We start from the raw sequence: 20,572 nt of genomic DNA on the forward strand, positions 1-20,572 counted from the left end.
ATAATTTGACAAATATACTGTATTTCATTCAAATAAATTACATTATTAAAATTAAACAAAACAAAATATGATCTACTATTTCGTTAGTGACGTGAAAATGAATAATTTCATACTAATACATAATTATTATAATCATTTAAAATACACCAGTGACCATAGATTATGGACATTGTGCGTTTTTTTTTCAAATCTACAATCGATTAAAGGAATGAATTTTTTTGACATCTATTAAATGCTCTTAAATATTAATTATTTTACATTATACAAGAATATATGGAAACATTGACATTTTGGGATTATGAACTGGATTTCCCTGGTCATCTATGAACTTCACTCAGTCGCATACATAATTGTGAGAAAATAGAAAAAATATTCAAATAAAAAAAACGATTACTTTATTCATTACATTTTAATGGAATTTGTGGCTTGAGTTGTCTTTAAAAATTATATTGAAAAAGAGACAAAAATTCATCGAAAATTCTACAACCGATTCCTCAACGTCCCTAATAACCTTATATATCGGCGTCCCGTTTTAACCCTGTAAGTGTGAAAGAGACATCAAGCCACGATTGCACAGTTAAAGGTACTAATGGCCGCCTCCGAAAACACTCTCTCATGTCGATGAAGAGATGCTGGTGTAAATTGTGCCTTAACTTTAGATGGATAGTGTTGTTATTTTATTGTGTTTTCGATAGCAGTTCTCCAGTTGTCTTCGTGATTTAAGCTAGTCTTATTGATTGGATTATCTGGAACACAGCAGAGCCACACACTACAAAGATGAAGAGAGCAAGGAGCCAGGGTGCCACAGGATATTGGTCTTCTTTTTCCTGTAAAAAAAAAAGTCATGACCTTAATTTATATAATTCTTGTCTCTGTGTATGTTAGTGAAATCCTAAACGGCTGGATTATGTTTTGTGTTCTTATGGGGATTCGACAATGGTTTAGAGTCACAATTCAGTCCACAACACAAAAAAAAATATATTATAAAAAAAGTCTGAAATTTTGTGTTTAAGATTTGTGTTTACTGGACAATGTCTGTCAAATTAATCTTAATATAAAAATAGTTTTTGTAGGATTGCTACAGCATAGTTAACTATAGATTTGAATTATTCAAATTGAATGGTACATATCTAACACAAGCCAGCTGATTACTGTTGGATATGGTAGATAGCTAGCTAGATATCTCCATGCATTGATTCTATATGAAAAATTGGAAACAGGACTGGCTTAATAATATTACCTAAGACCTCTAGTGCAACTAATACCTCCTAGATGACTACTTACTATACTTAACATAATTATTATAGTGTTAATATTTCATATAAACGGCCATGACTTGAAGACGAATATGTAGACCTAAGAAGAAATTAATGGATTGTGTGAAAGACGATATGTGTAAGAAAGGAGTGAGCGAAGAAATGGTATATGATAGAGGAGTATGAAAAGAGAAAACATGTTGCACCGACCCCAAGTCACTGGGAGAACGGCAGGAGAATAATAATGATGAATGATGATAAACGGCCATAGCTCGGGAATCGTTCACAGAACACGGTCACAGTCTACAACCAGATCAGAACCACAACCCACTGAGAATACCTGGTGAGAAATTCTGTGGGTTATTGAAGTTGAGAATTATTTTACAGTTTCAATAAAGTTATATTTTTGAGACAAGTTAGTGGAATGTTTTATTTAAAGCAACAATGTTTTTCATTATTCAATAATATATTATATACCTTAGTAGTTTTGGGTACATTCCCCCTCATTGTGATGTTTTTACTGGCGATCTCATTGGCGATACGCATTCTCTGCTTAGGGGCCATTTTGTTTTGTTATAAAGTATATTTGTCCTGTAATGAGAAAATAAATACAACATGTATGTTTGTAAGAAACAAAGTAAGTATAATATGTGAGGGTATAAAAGTACATATGGTGTGAATTATCCATTACTTCGATATCTTTGTATTTTTTATTTATTTTGCATTATGTATCTTAACTCAATAAAGATGCTGACAGTAAAATCTTGACAATATACCTACAACACATATGATAGTAAAATTTCATAATTAACTCTATTATCTGTGTTTTGTGATTTGCGGTGTATTTGCTTTTATGCTCTCTGGAATGATCTGTATGTCCTATACTACCATGATATATTATATTTGAAGATTTGCCTGTTTATCTATGCTTTCATATTGATAGAAACATTACACTATTCTTTCATAGTTTATTAAACATAATTTCTGAAAGTAAAAACTTACAGATGTTCGATAGTTTTTTTTTTGTATTCTGAGCCTCAACATAGTAGTAGCAATGTTTTATTTGAATGTAACTGCTCCAATTTTAGCGCTTGACTGTTTTTTTAAGAATTTGTTACATACGATTATGTTGTTTTTAAGTTTAGATTATTTATGGAATTTCAAGTATGTCAATATCATATTTCAAATAAATAGAAATAAATAAAATCAAGTTAAATTCATGTGCTCTATAATTGGGGAAGTTCAGTAAGCTCATGGTGAATATGATAGCAATTGCTGCAGTCTGTGAGCACAATGTGAGTGCCGCTGTCCTCCTTGAGATATGAAGTCTCAATGGTATTGAATCTACATACCTGGACTACATCATTCTCACTAAGTGCCTTAAAGCAGTGGTTAGTGACCATGTTTGAACTAAAATCTAACACAAGTAAATTTATATAGCATATAGCATTTAAACTGTCTTAAATTTTTTTAAAATAAATATTTGTTTTTTGGAGTAAAACATGATGAAGACAGATGAACCATCTTAATCACTAGCTAGGTTTAAAGGAATTTACAATATCATGATTGATAACAAGACAAAACAATTTTTAGTTTCGCAGTAACTTTAGAAATATCTAAATAGTTGATACCTAAGCTCAAAATGCAGAATGTAATTTAGTAATCAATAGTAGTGGTTATGAATCTGTTTTTGTAAACAAAACTGTACTTAAAACATTATTTTGTGTTTCTTTTGTAAAGGCAAAAGTTTCAATTTCTGTTTTAATAAATAAACTATATAGTCAGAAATTTTATAGGTTTATCGCGTTTCTTAATTTTACAACTGTAACAATCAAAACATTGTACACGTCATATCAATTTATTAATGCGTTTCACTAAATAGGGTATCACAATCGATTATATCTAGAGTGATAAGTCGCTTAATGATTTAAATATATCTAGATTAAAAAGCGACGCAATATAACGTTTGGATCAAAATGAGGATTTTTTTAGGTAAATACAAATTGACACAGCTGTTTCTCGTTTTGTAGAAAGTTCTACAAGAGATTCGTTGAAAATGTGCAAGTTATCCTACTTTTTTGTAACCAGTATGGACTTTACTGGCTGCTAGTAAAATTGGAAAGCGAATGAAGAGTATTCCTAAGAAATTAAGCGTTTTTAAACATATTTTTAAACAAAACAGAGTCGACGACCTATTCCAAGTACCTTTTCGCGGATTGTTTGATTCAAAATTTTGCCGTGAATCTTTAATGCTATGATTTTTCTGCTTAGATACATAATATAAATAACACGAAAACAATTGTACTTACAGTTTATTATTAAATTAAAAGGACTCGAAGAGCCACAACGCGCAATTTCGCTTGACACGTAGATAAAAGTAAATGACAGTTGTGTCAAACGCGTCATTTGTATTCGTTCATTGCGCAGAATAGCGACACGCGTCAATAAAGGGTTGCTATGGTAAAATTAACGAGCAAAATTTTTTTTATAATAGAGTTAAGTTTTTTTGTTTTTATTTATTTTATCTACTAAATTTATTATTACCATAAATTTCTCTATACAGTCCCCAATTTTTTGCTGTCTAAAAAAAAGCGCGCCATCTAGCAAATATACAAGGAACTAATTCAAGAGTTTATTTAGGAGTTACAATGTTGATTTGATACAAAATTTTCGTGCTTCTTTTTATGTCTGCTAACGGGCGAGAGATGGCACTTGACCAAAACCACATTAGCTGGAATGCCCCATCTAGTGTGTTTATTAAATTTAAAATTTTTTAAGCTTACAATGCTGTAATTGAAATTAATTAGCTTAAAATTTAATTAAAATTTCCTTATTTTAGAGGTAATGCTTTTAGCTGTTACTTCAACAAGAGGTCAAATACTTGGATCGATATAATAGAAGGAGAAATAGTTGTCAAACCAAGTCAATACCTACTATCAGAATTATAGTAATATTAATTCGTGATTGATTGATGATGAACGATGATGTGCTTTTACTGTTAGCACTACTCCATCACTGTTGCCAGCCGTTAAAATTTTATTTTATTGACATTTGAATGTGTGGTGCCTGGCTCAAAACAGCTGTTTATTTAAATGCAATGGTAAATTAAAAGCTCATGGGTCATTGGTAATAAGCGAGGCTCCAAGAGATTGCCTGGCCACATTTTCCATCTTTTTTTAGTATGGCAATCTACCATTAGCTTTTGCAACACGCTTGTACAATGCTTAGCTAGTGAATCTCTTGACGACTAAGCATATCTGACAAGCAAGCGGTCAGGTTTTTCGGGACAGACCTTCTAGCTCACACGAGGTGACTGCAGTCTCGGTAGAAACCTTAGCTCTCTGTAGGGGAAAGTGGGGGATATACGAACACCTAAGGGAAAACTTAAATAAAACAATGGAATTTGATGACAGATTTTTTATTATTTTTTTATTATAAAGTTTACTTATCTACTACCTACTTTAGATAACGCAATGCTACGGGTCCCCTAAATATGAATTCACTAGAACGATCTTTTTATTGTAGGTACCTATTGCATATGCAAGAGAACGAAATTACTGTTAATATGGGTTGTTGTGCGCACTTGTAATTAGGTATCAATATTTTGCTTATTTTTGCCGCGAAGAGTTGTGACAGGGTCCGGTAGAATTTGAGACTACGGCTTCGTATCTCTTAACAGTACTTAACATTGCAATGTCTGTTGGCCGCAAAAAAAAAAAACATGTCTGCGATTTCTAAGCTTGTTCTATTGCTGCATTGAAGTTCTTTTTCAAAATAATACTTTTAAATAAATATTATATAAATTTGTTTTTAAGTATGTATGTATGTGGCTGAATCCTGCAAAACGGCATTTTGACCGATTTTGATTAATTTTTGGTGTGCGTCCAAATCGATTCCAGAATAGGTTTATATTCACAATTCCGATTCTGTAATAAATTTACTGTAGGTATCGTAGGTAAGGCTGGGCGGTAATGTAGGTTTTAATTTTGATTATGAAATCTTTTTATCTACATTAAGTTTCAGTATTAAGTTATGAGAATGTGTAAAAGGAAAGTGCTTAGTTAAAAAAATGATGTGCCTAAATTAAGGTACTGCGTGGCATGTTCAATTTTGTTATTTGGTATGTTGACACATACCTACTTATGTATGCTTATCAGAAATACTACATTCATTAGTATATCAGTTAGTCTCCAAACATTTAATAAAATTATTTCAATATCTTTGTAGAACAACAACAACAAAGAAGCAAAATTTGCTTCTCAACATACCCGTTTATACTTAAGCCCATCCGATAAGTGAAGGATGGCGATAGAAGGATTCACAGGACATCCATATCCTATCAATAAATCGACCAATCACGGCACCCCGTCGTCCTGCGAGGGTGACGTCTCGGTCGTGATTGGCCGAAATAGATACCGCCTTTACGAAGTCAACGCCCGAGAACTCGAACGGTTCGCTTTTTTTTATTATTTATTTATTACAAAGGCAAGGACGTCCGTAATCGGGATGCTTTCTTTAAATTTCATTTATTATAAAAGCGGAGTTTTTTGTGCTCTACCTATTCGCTGGTAGCCTGAGGGGCTATATCGAAGTAAGGGCGGATCGGTAGGTGAGCTCACGGGCTGAATCTGAGAAAATAAAACTACCCAGTAACTATAACTAACTAGTAACTATACTTGAGACCTTAGAACTTATATGTCAAGGTGGGTGGCGCATTTACGTCGTAGATGTCTATGGGCTCCAGTAACCACTTAAGACCAGGTGGGCTGTGAGCTCGTCCACCCATCTAAGCAATAAAAAAAAATCCCTAGCAAGAGCAGTGCTTCGTAGAATCTACCAGCGTACCATAGACACTCAGTGGGCTGCATCTGTGTGATAGAAAAGTGGACAATGTAAACACACACACACACCGTTTTCCTTAAGATTGTTTACGCCGTTTATATCGAGGGGTGACATTTCGCTTAATACCTACGCGACATTTGTCTTTGCAATTTACAGATCCGTTTTATTTGATATTAGCATCAACAATTCGATGTTTTTAATTTAGCTTCAATTAAGTTAAAGATTTTTTTTGTTATGATATCATTTCCAAATTTTAAACTGCAAATGGCTCTCCTGTAAAGTTGCAAAAAGTTCGCTTAAGTGAAATAGCATTTCACCTTTCGCCTTTCGATATATCTAAAGATTGTCTTTGATTTGATTTAGATTTCGATCGTCAAGAAACTTCATACGATCAATCACGCAAAATCAATTTGAAGATTCCCTGAAAATTTTATGGAAATCGCTCCAGCCGTTTAGAAGTCTAAAGGGAACATCCACCCACATCGAGATTTATTCATATAGTTAAGTATGACTTACCGTCTATGTGACTAATGTGACTAAGACCGAGCCAAGAAACAGCTTGAGTAAATCGAATAAATTACTAACTAAAGCATTTATTTATTTCTTAATTAACTATTTGGTAATTGTTTTGCGGTTCAGATATCTACCTAAGTAATTTTATTTCACAAATTCTACCCTTCAATTACCAATAGTCTAGACGAGAATCAAATTCGTGGTATTTTTCATCACTTCTTACTGGTCATGTTATTTTAGGATGACATTATGCAGTATTTGTTGAGTTCGCGCGGACGGTTTTTTTTGTGGTCATTTTAATGTTTGCATGGATGAAAAATGAACTAGCGAACCATTGTATCTGTAATACAGCTTCCTCTGATATAATTAATTAAATACATATGAATTATTTGTTGCATTACTTGAAAATAGACAGAATGAGTTGGCAGTGGATTATTTTTGTTATTTTTGAGAGATTATTGGTGGCCAGGAGGCCTATCCAGCCTTACTAGGACAGGTGGGCGATCAAGGGCTCAGTCAGGAGGGGTGGGATTTGCTAACAGCCACCCGAGCGCTTCTAAAAGAGACTTAACAACTCAAGACAGGCTGCTTCGCGAATCAATCTACTGCCGGATCTGAATCGTGACCCGCTGAGAAGACCCGGCGAAAAACTCAACGGGATGATGCTTAGGTTAGGTTGCACGGCCAACTTTGCCGAGTTCGACGAGTACGGTTACCGTGGTCTCTGGCCCTAGTGTTAGAGCTAAAGGCGTCTAATGCAAGGGTTAAGTGTACTGCTTTGATATTTTCTCAAGAAGCAATTAGGTATTATTATCATCAACAGCCTCTTGTAGTCCAATGTTGGACATAAAAGATGTGGCGTGGATAAGCCTCCCACAAGGAGGACTGGCAACCTGTTGAGGGTCGCGGGAATCGGTCAGGACAGTACCGGTCGTTATGGTGAGGCTTGGGGGAGACCTATGTGCAGCATGCGTCTGTGGGCTGAAGGCATTAGTAGATGGACGTCTGCAGCGTGCTTAGTGCGAGTTTTTTAACGTTTTCCATAGCGTAAAAGTCAAGTCAAATTTGTATGGACTTGGAACTTTTGTCTATGTTTGCCGCTAGGGGCACTGTACCGGTTGTATACAAGCTTCAGGTAACTTTTACGCTATCGAGAACGTTAAAAAGCTCGCACTAAGCGCACACAGGTCACGCGACCACAACCCTGGGCCTCTTATCTCCATTCGCAGCCTACCCTGCGTATATTATCAGCGCTCTACCTTGTTACTTTTTCTTCACTACGTTTATCGGTCCGCGGTCTCCACTCTGGAAGTTCTCTACTCCAACAGTAATCCGTTCTGTAAAACCCTCAGACACAGCCCACTGAGTTTCTCGCCGGATCCTCTCAGTGGGTCGCGTTTCCGATCCGCTAGTAGATTCTGCAAAGCACGGCCCTTGCTAGGGTTCGTGTTAGCAACGTCGTCAGGTTTGAGCCCCGTGAGCTCACCTCCTAGTTAAGGTTACGCTGATATAGCCTCTCAAGGCTCTCAGCTAGGTAGCTAACAGATATGACCGCCTCATCGTCACTTCAGCCAAGAAGCCATTATACCTAACTGTAATTAATATCCCATAATGTAAACCTGTACAATTATTCAAGTACTCACTTTACTTTACACTTTGCGCTTTGCTGGTCGACCTTTGATTGGACTTAGATCCAAGCGCTATCAAACTTCACCCAATCACCCATAAGACTTATCTGAAGATTCCCTAAAAGTTTCATCGTAAAGACTCCAGTCTATCGTATGTCGATATAACATATAGGACATCTTTATGTCTAATTAGATAGAAAACCAAAAGCTGCAATTCTTCAATACTTCCCCGTGTCAAAATTATATTTAATTAAATAGAAATCTAAAGGCTGTATGTAATTCTTGAATATTTCTGCGCGTTAAAATATTTGCACCATTAAATTTCATAGGAATATATCGTATGTAGTATTGTAATAGCGAAACAAAAATGATGTAGTCTCCGGCGTTTGTCGCAGGGATTAAGAGATAAGTAGAGATGCGTAAAATCTAACTAAAGTGTACCGATTCATTAGTTTATGGATTTATTTTATCGGTACATCTCCGATTTTATGTTTTTGTTCGTGTTTCATCGTATTCATCTTTTGTTAGTTTAGGAAAATAAAAGCTTTTTAACGCGGCGCGGCGGCGCTTTGTATGTTATCTTGTTGTTATTTTGAAGAACGATGCGTAAATGATTTCGTTTTCACTAGCCTTATGAAATCTTTCTTTTAAATCGATTCATCTATATATATAAAAGAAAGTCGTGTTAGTTACACCATTTATAATTCAAGAACGGCTGAACTGATTAGGATGAAAATTGGTGGGGAGGTAGCTTAGAACCAGAAGAAGGACATTTTTATCACGTTCCCGTAGGACGTGACATAAAACGTGGTATAACAAAATGCAACTGATATGGAATAACAAAACGCAACTGACAGCTAAACGTAGTGTGGGTCTATGGTTAATTATAATAGAATTTTGAATTTGACCGGTTGATGTGTTTGTTTCGAGTTTCTATTAGCTTATTGTGCCGAGATGATTTATCATTAAGAAAGTCATGCCCCGACCAATACGATCAAATCTTTCCCGACGAAGCCGTAATGCAACTAGGATTCGAGACATTGCGAGTGAAGGGACTGAAGATAATAATAATAACAACAAAAATACATGGCCAATAAAGAATCATTAAAATACTTGTTTTTAAATTTACATTAATTATCCAAATAAAAAATTGACCTTGGTAAAATCAAAAGTCTGCTTATTTATTGCCTCTAAGGCGGTATAAAGTTCGCCGGGGCAACTAGTTTTCTTTATATTTTATCTCGGTATGTCTTCGTTGTGTAGAACGGAGTGTTTTAACGTCATTTTCACTGTCTTCAAGACGCTTGATTGACTTTTAAAATTGCTCTCGCATCGACCGATGACAATGCAATATTTTGTTCTAATATCTTAACCAGTAATCAAGAGGCTAAAAAAATATTAGCTCAATTTGCTATCTGAGCGTGATGGTTTTTAAAATAAATGTATTTACTACTAGTTTCGTTATAGCAAAAGGCAAAATCAAATAATCACAAATAAGTCAGTTAAATAAGAATATACCTTCGAGGCAAATAACAATATGGCGCCCGACGGCAAATGATCAAACCTACAACAAATATTGTTTATCTCGTACGCGTCTCTGTAAATTACACGAAATCCTTTCAAAAACCGTGTATCGTAAACAAAAGCAACAATGCCAATGTTTTTACACAAACATTTGGTTTGGTAAATGTAATTTCGGATTACGCTCTGCTATCAATGAAGCGAAATGGTTTGGCGCCAAAAGAAAAAAAAATGGCGTTTAAATATTGTTGTTTCAAAATTAAATACTCTACAAACTTTACTTGAATATTGGAGGTAGTATTTATCTAGGAATTTAAAGAATCCGAGACACTAAAGTATGTAATTTTTAGAATATGTCGCATTACAGATGTGTACTTAAGCAAACACTTAAGCCAGTTATAAGGTTGCAATTACGATCCAGTGAGAGTTGAACTCACGAAATAATACTGACTATACTGAGACCTTAGAACTATATCTCAAGGTGTGTGGCGCATTTACGTTGTAAATGTCTATGGGCTCCAGTAAGTAACCACTTAACATCAGGTGGGCTGTGAGCTCGTCCACACAGCTAAGCAATAAAAAAAAAAAAAAAAGCATTTAGGCCTCTTTGAGAACAGCTGTGAGCAAACTTTCCCCTCCTAGCTCAGACCTTGAGTTCACTTATCTGCCTTGGCGAAGAAACATTAAAAAAATCGCATTGTCAGCTCGCTACTAATAAATACAACGTCATTACAGATAGTCCTTATCCATTAACGGTGCTTTTAGGTACCACAAATACCGGTCGCCGTGCCGTGAATTAACCTATAAACACAGCCCACTGAGTTTCTCGCCGGGTCTTCTCAGTAGGTCGCGTTTCCGATTCGGTGCTAGATTCTGCGAAGCACGGCTCTTGCTAGGGTTAGTGTTAGAAACACTCCCGGCTTGAGCCCTATGAGATCACCTGCACGTCAAGGAGAAGCTGAAATAACCTCTCAAGGCTATCACCATAGGTACGAAAAAAATATATTTCAACTAACTAGTATTATAGTTTCTGCAACCGATCATAACGGCTGATTTGTAATTATTTTTTTTTTGTTTTTTCCACGAGTGATTGAAATAAAATATCGGATCTAATGTCGGTAAAGGCGTCTGTGACAGGGAAAAATGAAGTATTGGGTAATTGTAAAACAAATGTGATAATGGAAATTGTAAGAGAGCTCATGGTCTTGATTTAATTTTTATCGGCCGGTGATAGGGTGTTTACCGAGTTTATTTTAAAATAAAACTTTTTATTCAAGAAGCATCTGTTTTGTAAACGATAAAAATTAAAATCGAACGCCATTTTTTTGTTTTTTTTTTTTTCGAGACCTCGGCTTTTTCATTCCGCCTGATCTGAGTTCTGAAGAGGTTTGACGTAATGCAAGAAGCTCGACCACACACCGGCCCGACTCACGGTATATTTATCGGAATCCAATTTTATGGTGGCTTATTGTGAATTATCGATGTGTGAGATCATCTGTGGTTTGATAGGCGATACTTTTTTGAAAGAAAAAAAGAAGGTAAATGTAACTAAATTTCGAGTAAAATCATTTGAAATTTGCTAGTGCAGAGTTTATTTTTCACATTTTTTATATTTTTTCATATTTGTACTTTAGGTGGGAAAATGAGCAGTAACGCTGAACTTGAATTCTCGGGTTCACAAGAAAATTCCATGAGCCTTTAGTGAATTTCAAATCACTTTTCACACAACAAGTTTGAGAATAGGTATTAAATGAAGATTAGTGGCTAAAAGACCAAATTGCGGGCCACAAAAATATTCAACACTAATTTACCAAAATGGACACTTGCAATTGAGAGTAGCAAAATACGATGGATGTTATCATAAAGTCTCATACAGTTGAACCGGCTCCCGCTGCGATGAATTTATAAGCCACATCATCAAAATTCATTACACACCCCTAAAGCAAAATGGCTTACGGCGTTGGCAGGGCGCAACCCGCCCCATGCGGACTCAATACACTGGCGCTTCCATAACGCTTGACCGATCTTCGATCTTCTTTCTTCTATCGACTAGAATCGCCTAAAATTGAACTAGGCCGAGGTGGTCTAAATTAAAAATAAATTATCTATATAATTTTTTCTTTATAAATTTTTAATTTTAATTCAATTAGATTACAAATTTTAATTTTATGCAACTAAAATTAAAAATTCGATGAACTTAGAGAGAGAGAATGAGAGAGAATACATTTTATTGCACACCAAAACACAATTTACATTTAATAAAAACAGTCAAAAAGCAGATACATTTGTACAATAATAGGTCATCTTATCGCTAAAAGCGTTATCTTCCAGACAACCGTTCAATTTACAGAAATTCTGGAAAATATAAAATTATAGCAGGTATGTTGTGGTGTACTAAAGACAATATATTATTATAGAAAATATATACATACAATAAACAGATATATGAATTTAATATTTAGAACACGATCAGGATTACATAGATATAGAAGTCTCCGGGAAACTGTTAACTTTTGTGTTGCTGTTGCACGGATCCTATAGACACAGCCCACTGAGTTTCTCGCCGGATCTTCTCAGTAGGTCACGATTTGGATCCGATGGTAGATTCTGCTAAGTTTCTGCTAGGACTAGTGTTAGCAAATTCTTTCAGGTTGAGTCCGTGAGCTCACCTATACGTCAAGGAGAAGCTGAAATAGCCTCTCAAGGCTATCAGCATAGGTAGGAAAAAAGAAAGAAAAAAAGCAACCTTGTTAGAAGTCGCATTGGAAGTTTCACTTCAAAAATACAAAATTAAAATGTTTGAGCTCCAGTGCGAAACAGTTATGCAAGTACCCTATTATGCAGCCCCCATACGCCGAGGCGATGGTAGCATATTGGCATTCTAACGCAGGATGCTCATTTAATTGTGCCGTAATACGATATTTTATTACTGAAGCATTGTTTAAACAATTGCGTAAGTGATTGTACGGGGCCGACGGGATCTGCACCTTGTTTGGACGGCTCCATTCTGTAATGCACCATGCAATAATAACGCAATAATAAAATCATAAAAAATTTTTTTTTAGTTTTGTAAAAATCGATCTGGTTTGTTTCCTCTTTTGTATTAAGTCATCTTATTCGCGATGAACGCAACGTTTTACGTAAGAAATTTGACAGTATATATTGTAATAAGTAATAATTTTTGTTAGCAACGCTAGTAAGTCATCGGGTCTTGTTACAAGTTAAAATATGTGTATTACTTGGTGTGTAAGTCATTCGAGAAAACATGAAAACATACCCGATTCGCATTTATACTGATGGGTGTATCGTAATTCTAACTATTAGGCCAAAAAGAAGTTGGACAAAAACAGGGACTCTTCCTAGATCTGTAAAGATCCAAAAAAACAAGCTAATCTAAGTTTTAGGTACGATACTAGTGAATATTAAATATATTATTACCAAATATAGACATGATAATTGTCATCAACACTGAATTTTATTAATTTTGCTATTTGCTTAAGGTCAGGGTTGAATATACTTTGTTTACTTTTAAAAGATAGTAGATCTTTGAAATAAATACCACATTTACGTGATGAATTCAATTGCAATTACTTTTGTTTCAAGCACGTTTTTAAGTTAAGTAATTACATGTAAATTATTTCATTATTATATAAACAACTTCTCTCTTCTTTTTCTTTACCTTATCTCTACTAGGTGGGGTCGGCACAAATAATTTTTCTCTTCCATTCTCTTCTTTCAGGCGTCAGCTCAACACTCACACTTCTCTCTGTCATATCGTCATTCACGCATTCCATCCATGTCTTCTTCGGTCGACCTCTTTTCTTTCATCATTCTATTATACAACATTATATGTAAATTAAATTTAGTCTATATGCAATGTAGATTGAAGCTATAGGGCTACGTAGATAGAGCTTTTATAGCTTTAGTAGTCCAGTGTATTTGCGATTTCCAGATGTTTGATATCAATGTTGATAATTACGTAGGTATGCCCTAAGTTTATCATCATAAACTTTATTAACTAAAAATATTAAAGATAGTGTTAATTGCTTATCGCTTTGTTTTGTTTTTTACATCGTTTATTCTCCGTTGAAGAACAACATGCTTATCTATACTAATTTAAAAATCTACAGTGGTTTTTACGGATGTTCCGTTATAACTACTGAACCATGCATCCGATTGACTTGAAACTTAGTATCCATGTAGAAAATACATGTACTTAATGGATAGGCTAATATTTATATGAGTGTTAGATTCCCTACACCAGTTGCGGGGGCGTTAATGAGGAGAATCTTTGTGGGGGTGAGAAACAATAATGTTAATTTTAAGTGGCCAGCGAAGCGGACGGGTACAGCTAGTAGTTTATATAAATTGGAAAATTTATGACTTAAAAATTAGCTTTGTTTACAGGTTTTACATTTCAAATAATAATTACGAACATAAACGACTTAATAGCTTTTAATTTTCAAAAAGCAAACGTAATATAACGTCTTCGTGAGAAGCAAAATGAATGCATTTGTAAATATTTTTTAATATGTTACGAAGCGCGAAAGTAGACGAAATTTTTTTTTATTAAATAAGGATTTGGCTCCTGGTCTTTGGCATTGATTTTTCCAATGTCCAAGTATGTACAAAAATGACAGGTGCTTAGAGAGAAAAAAAATACTAAGCACCAAATAAATTTGATCAGTTTTTGCATACGCGAATCTGTGATTTTAAGAGCAGCACAAACAAATATAATATAATATTATGTTAGACTAACTACTGTAAAGATAAATATTATTATCAGATAAAAATTTCTACAGAATATTTACATGTCTAGAATAGACTAAAGTTAATAAAGAATTAATACTAATAGGCTGGGGAATGTCACTTACAAAGAGAGACGAAAATTTCATTTAAGCAATCAATTTCGTGTAATAAATCAATATATAATGCGAATAACACATTTCTACCGTCGTAATACGTGAAAAATTAGCTGGGTGCTTATGGTATAATGCGAGCCTTCGTCGTGTATTGAGCGGGCGCGGGCGGCGCGCGGGGTGAGGGGACAGGAGGCACAGTGTTAGGTTACAGGACGGCTCCTGCTCGCTATGCTCTCCTGGTTGTCTGCTCTACTTTGTACGATGAATTTAAACAATTGTTTTTACAGAGAAAAGAAAAAAACAATTGCTCATTTTATTGTGTTGTTTTAGAAGAAATTGTTTCCTGAGCTGTGGACGTATCTACGTATCAGGATTGATATTGTGAAATTCAATGTTGTTATTATTTAAATTAAAGATTGCCATCAAAGCATTTTTTATAGAAATGAAAGTAATCTGTATTCTCATTTTGAAAACGAATATTAAGAAAACCATTGTAACTCTTAGATTAGGAGTTTACCAGTTAAATTACTGATGGTAGGTCGTCTCGTGAGCTCGCATATAGCGGATATACACCACCACTCTACTTATTCCTACCCAGAAGCAGTAATGCGTTTCGGTTTGAAGAATGAGGCAGCTGGTGTACTGTATAAACTGAAACTTAAAAGTCATGTCTCTTAAGGGAATAACGGTTTTTACCTTGTTGATTTCTACGGGCTCTGGTAGCCCTGTATCATCATCATAATGCCATCCGAGGAAAAAAAACAAAATCGCATTTTGGTCTCAATTAATCATAGTTTAATTAATTATCTACAATAAGTCTATACAAAAAACGTATAAGAACTAACAAGTCGAATCTGTATTTAAAATCGACTCGCTTGTTACACCAATGCACGTAGTCAGTACCTGTAATTGTGTTAGCATTTAATGTACGTGCTAATTGCAATGCTTTGTGCTAATCTATAAAATTTTTATACTCAATAAATAAAACTAGAGGTCCCGCAGTAGTCGAAATTCGACTATAATTAATTGGAATTGTAAGTTTGTACACTATTATGATTGTATTTTATACTTCTATGATCACAAATTTCACCAATACTATACTATAAAAATATTAACAAAGACAAACAATATTTAATCTATTCTCAATTTGACAACAGACGTCAAAAACAAAAGTTTCACAATAATTAGAACGGAATGCATGCGTGTGTGCGTCAAATACATTAAATGTAGTGTGTGTAATGTTTTCTTTATTGATTTAATGTATCTGTTATGCATTATTTTGAAAAAATATTAGCATTGTGCACTTCTTCTCTATATTCTCTATAAGGTGCAAAATTTCATACTCCTCCGTCCGCGCAATTTTCGTAAAAAGGGATACCAAGTTTTTGCTTCACGTATTTAATATATAAAATAATAATAGTCCGACTGAGATTATTGACCGAATCACTCTCTACACACATACTTCAGCTGAAATCGGGCGTAATAATGACACGTGAAAGTGTAACTTAAGTACGCTATAATTGCTCTACAGTAGGTACTTACCCTTCAAAGATTCAAGTTAAGATGTGCACTCAACTACACGATACGATAATTGCAGTAACGTAACGCAAAAAAAGAATGGCCGTCGGTCATTGTTGGCGCCAAAGCGACTTAAGATATGTATGTATAATATATTGTCGTCACACATTTATCCTTTTTTTGGGGACTTTCAAATGTAATACTTTCGTTTTTCATGTTTTGTAACGTTATTATGAAAGAACTGTCACCGTCCTAGTCGAACCCGTCGCTTGCGACGAAGGGCTCGACGAGCAAATTAACCCACAGACATAGCCCATTGAGTTTCTCGCCGGATCTTCTCAGCGGGTCGCGTTTCCGATCCGCTAGTAGATTCTGCGAAGCACTGCTCTTGCTAGGGTCAGTGTTAGCAACACTCCCGGTTTGAGCCCCGTGAGCTCACCTAGACGTCAATGAGAAGCCGAAATAGTCTCTCCAGGCTATCAGCATAGGTATGGGAAAAAAAATGAAAGAAATTTTAATGATCTATCAAATATATGTGATATTATTGAACATACCTGAAAGTATTGTTAGACGAATCGCTATACTATTATTTTTATTTATAGTAATAGTTTTTAATGAGGTAGGCATTTTGTAAACTTGATCATTTTTGTAGTAAGCAATGACTGCAAGTTGTCAACCACATGAGTCAAGAGGCCATTAATGATCTTTGAAGCATATTATATAGACTCTTTTTTATAGAATACTTCAAGCAAGTAACAACTAAAATACAAATGAAAAAATACATTGTCAAATTTGTTTAATAAAAAAAAAAGCGTTCAAACATTTGAATAGTTTAGATGTGACAACGGACAATGCATTAACAAAACGCAAACTACAATACGGACATCTTTGTTAGGGCGCCAAATAATTGCGTATCTGAAGAGAGTGTATTATTCTCTTTAACAATATCGGATAACCTTGATGCTTATCGGATCCTTACGAGACATTGGCTAGTGATAGGCACTGCGTCCTTCGAGCTATTTAAATACAAGTATGTACATATGTATATAGTGTGATTTTTGTGTTGTGATCGATTTTCTTAACCTTAAAGACATTATTAAAATTATGCAAAAGGGACATTTCGTATTTTGGCGAAATATTAGTTTGCCTATCCGTGAGTGGTTAATTACAACCATCCGGATGATTCCGGTATGTTCCAAATATGTTAACCCCTTTTTAAGCCTCTTCGTTTCTGGCATGGAGACAAATATCTTAAATCGACTTAAGCATACACTAGTTTTTTTACAATAAACAACAAAATTACACAGTCACATGGGAACTTTGCCAGTGATTATTCTAGATTATTCTCTGGCAATCTTTTCATGGAATACAAGTTCTACATAATATTTAGTCCGTAAGCAGTCTATTGTCTAACCATACAGGTGCCTTATTAAGCTGAACTATCAATATTTAATCTATTTACAAGTACTATTATTTATCTTTGATTATTTATAGGACCGATTTGATCACACCCTGTACATTTGTAGTTTGCGTGAACCTCTGCCTTCTTTGGTTAGAGATAACTTGACCTCTACTAGATACGATTTTGATGGGAGTATATAAGCGCCCGTATGATCTAATCTAATTACAGTCTTGAATGGAAGAATTCCAGCTAATACAGAAGGTAAATAATACTTTTTAAAACTATTTTGTCATATTAGAAATGCGGTTGGCAAGGCAAATTTAAGCCATTTGAATGTCGCACTCTTGGTTATGGTTTCGATCTCAAAGTCTCAGGTGTGTAAGATGATAGAAATGATTTCTGGAACAACATAATTATTCCCGAGAAAAAAGATTAATTTAGCCCCGGCAGCTTTGTATGCGATTGCAAAATATGTTTATTTATTTAAATAAGTACTGCCACATCACAAACATCTAACATTGAAAATAAATTTAAACTATTTAATTTATGGCCTGATGCATGTGACAACAATGGCGTACATAGCATTGGTAATTAATTCATCGGCTCGAAAATGGAATACAATAATAATAATAAAAAAAAACAGTACTATTTGTTGAAATAGTAATAGAAATTTCTAAAAATTTTATGTCATATCAAAAAGAAGAAAAGAAGAAATGTTAATACAATACAATATAGACGATATCATCATTTAGAATAAGTCACTATGCGAGATTTGTGGCCAGTAAATTTGCGGTATGACGTTGACACCACGTTTGATGAGTAACTTCCTTACGTAGTCCAAAATACAATGCGAGTTCTAGTCTTACCGTTAATATAAAAATATTTACAATACCTACTACATATTTACATCAAATAATAGTGTTTCACCTCTAGGTTTTCACTTATCAAGATGCATTTCGGGGCTGCGTTCGCATTCTTAGGCCTCGCCTCCATGGTTTGTGCCTACAGCGATCACCGCGTTGCCAGCCTAATTGATGATGTCACCGCCGGTAACTATGGTGGGGCTGTCCAGACCGCATTTCAACTGGAGAGCGAGTACAGGGACGACCTCATCAAAGAAGCTATCGATGGACTCTTCGAAAACAACGTGAGGAACTTATTCGATTTCGCCTATAGGCTCAATCGTGATGGGGGATTTATGATTGTCAGGGAATCCTTCCCCGTGGAAGTTGAAAGGATGCTCGACGAAAAATTTATGAAATTGCTCAATAGACAAGACAATCTCGCTTTAAAGCTGGCCAGCACAGTTGACGAAGGCGGTGACAGGATGGCTTACGGGGACGGCTCAGGATACATCATGAGAAATATTGCTTGGAGATTTACGCCTCTTTGGGAAAACAACAGCCTATACTTCCATATCTTCGGCGTCGAACGCAACCAATACCTGAAATTAGCTTACAGTCCTGACAGCGCGGGAGATCATACAGCATATGGGGGTGACAGCCCCACAGATAACAGATACCGGTGGTATTTGGTACCCGCGAGAATTCAAGGTAGGAACTTATACTACATCGTCAACAAAGAATTCAACCAGCCTCTGAAGTTAGGCCGTGCGCTTGACTGGGCACACGATCGTGTAGCGTATGGACACAATGGCGATTTCCACGGGAACCCTGAGCAGTTCGGCTGGTACATGACTGAATACTAAGCCCAATAATTTTGTTTAGTGCCAAACCTGTCGCGAAATGTTTTAATAAATTTAAACGAATCGCAAACAGTCTAAATTGAGATTTTCTTTTTGTTTTTATCCCAGAATGAAGTTAAAAATACAATATTGTATGATGTTTTTATGTGATGGCTACCGCAGAGGGATGTTTTTCAACGTCAGTTTAAAATAAGAGTGCTTTTCAAACATCAAGAAGGGTAGCTTATATCGGACTTGCACGGTCGATGCACGTTTCTAACGAAACTAGTGTGAGACAACGCAGTACCAGGAGCTAGGCACCAGGAGTCCATGGGTCACGTGCTTTTGAGTTATTACTGCAGTCCATGGACATCAGAACGTGGATGCTGCCACGCATCTTGAAGCATGTTGTCGAAGTCTCTGTTATATTGTATCAGGGTTGACCCATGGTTTACAGCGAAACGCATATATATAAATTAAAGTTATAATACCAGCACAGATTTTGATAAACAACTAATAATCGCTTGAGGTGACCCTGAAGCAACATTGTAATCACAAACAGCACTAAATATTGCTCTAAACTTGCTCTACAAATCGATAAATATAATTAGCGAATAACAGTTCACTGTCACCTTATCCGTGACTCCGGGCGATAATATATTATGTAAACTCATGACATTTGACTTGATGATAATAAGACAAGTGATAGGGAAGTAAATCTATACTAATATTATAAAGAGGAAAGATTTGTTTGTTTGTTTGTTTCGAATAGGCTCCGAAACTACTGGACCGATTTGAAAAATTCTTTTTCCATTAGAAGCCGACATTGTCCCTGATGAACATAGGCTACTTTTTTTTTTTTTTTTTTTTTTTTCATGTCTGTTTTAATGTTTCCGAAGCAAAGCGAGGGCGGGTCGCTAGTAGAGAAATAAACGTGTAAGCCAGGCACGGGAGAATTTGACGAATACTATATGTTTTTTTGTTTTTTTTTTTTAAATAGGCCATAGAGTTTAAGTCCAAAGATTAGCCAGTTGCAAAGCTAATCACTATTTAAACGTCGTTACGGATCCTCCCGATCCATTAACGGTGCTTTTAGGTACCTACTCAAATATCGGTCACCGTCCTCGTCGAATCCGTCGCTTGCGACGAAGGGCTCGATGGATAAATTAACCCATAGAATTCTCGCCGGAACTTCTCAGTGGGTCGCGTTTCCGATCCGGTAGTAGATTCTGCGAAGCACTGTTTTTGCTAGGGCCAGTGTTAGCAACACTCCCTGCTTGAGCCTCGTGAGCTCACCTAAACGTCAAGGAGAAGCTGAAATAGTCTCTCAAGGCTATCAGCGTAGG

At 35.4% G+C, this 20,572-nt stretch overlaps 2 protein-coding genes across 3 annotated transcripts; one reads left to right on the forward strand and one right to left on the reverse strand.

The window, feature by feature from the left end:
• LOC114242506 (stress-associated endoplasmic reticulum protein 2) lies at positions 1 to 3,826 on the reverse strand. Its single transcript, XM_028173690.2, has 3 exons — positions 3,566 to 3,826; positions 1,734 to 1,847; positions 1 to 827 (listed from the first exon to the last, which is right to left on the reverse strand). Exons 2-3 carry the CDS (start codon positions 1,818 to 1,820, stop codon positions 720 to 722), a joined length of 195 nt encoding a protein of 64 aa, XP_028029491.1. The 5' UTR covers positions 1,821 to 1,847; positions 3,566 to 3,826; the 3' UTR covers positions 1 to 719.
• Positions 3,827 to 16,910: 13,084 nt separating this feature from the next.
• On the forward strand, positions 16,911 to 19,448 carry LOC114242447 (microvitellogenin). 2 transcript variants are annotated; one of them, XM_089735776.1, is made up of 3 exons: positions 16,912 to 17,170; positions 17,635 to 17,803; positions 18,476 to 19,447. In XM_089735776.1, exon 3 carries the CDS (start codon positions 18,492 to 18,494, stop codon positions 19,248 to 19,250), a length of 759 nt encoding a protein of 252 aa, XP_089591902.1. In that variant the 5' UTR covers positions 16,912 to 17,170; positions 17,635 to 17,803; positions 18,476 to 18,491; the 3' UTR covers positions 19,251 to 19,447. The 2 variants fall into 2 exon arrangements, with proteins under 2 accessions (XP_028029387.2, XP_089591902.1); XM_028173586.2 differs by lacking the exon at positions 17,635 to 17,803 and having other exon boundaries at positions 16,911 to 17,170; positions 18,476 to 19,448.
• The last annotated feature ends 1,124 nt before the right edge of the window (positions 19,449 to 20,572 follow it).

Source organism: Bombyx mandarina, chromosome 20, assembly GCF_030267445.1.
Source record: "Bombyx mandarina strain Sakado chromosome 20, ASM3026744v2".
NCBI classification, from domain to species: domain Eukaryota; kingdom Metazoa; phylum Arthropoda; class Insecta; order Lepidoptera; family Bombycidae; genus Bombyx; species Bombyx mandarina.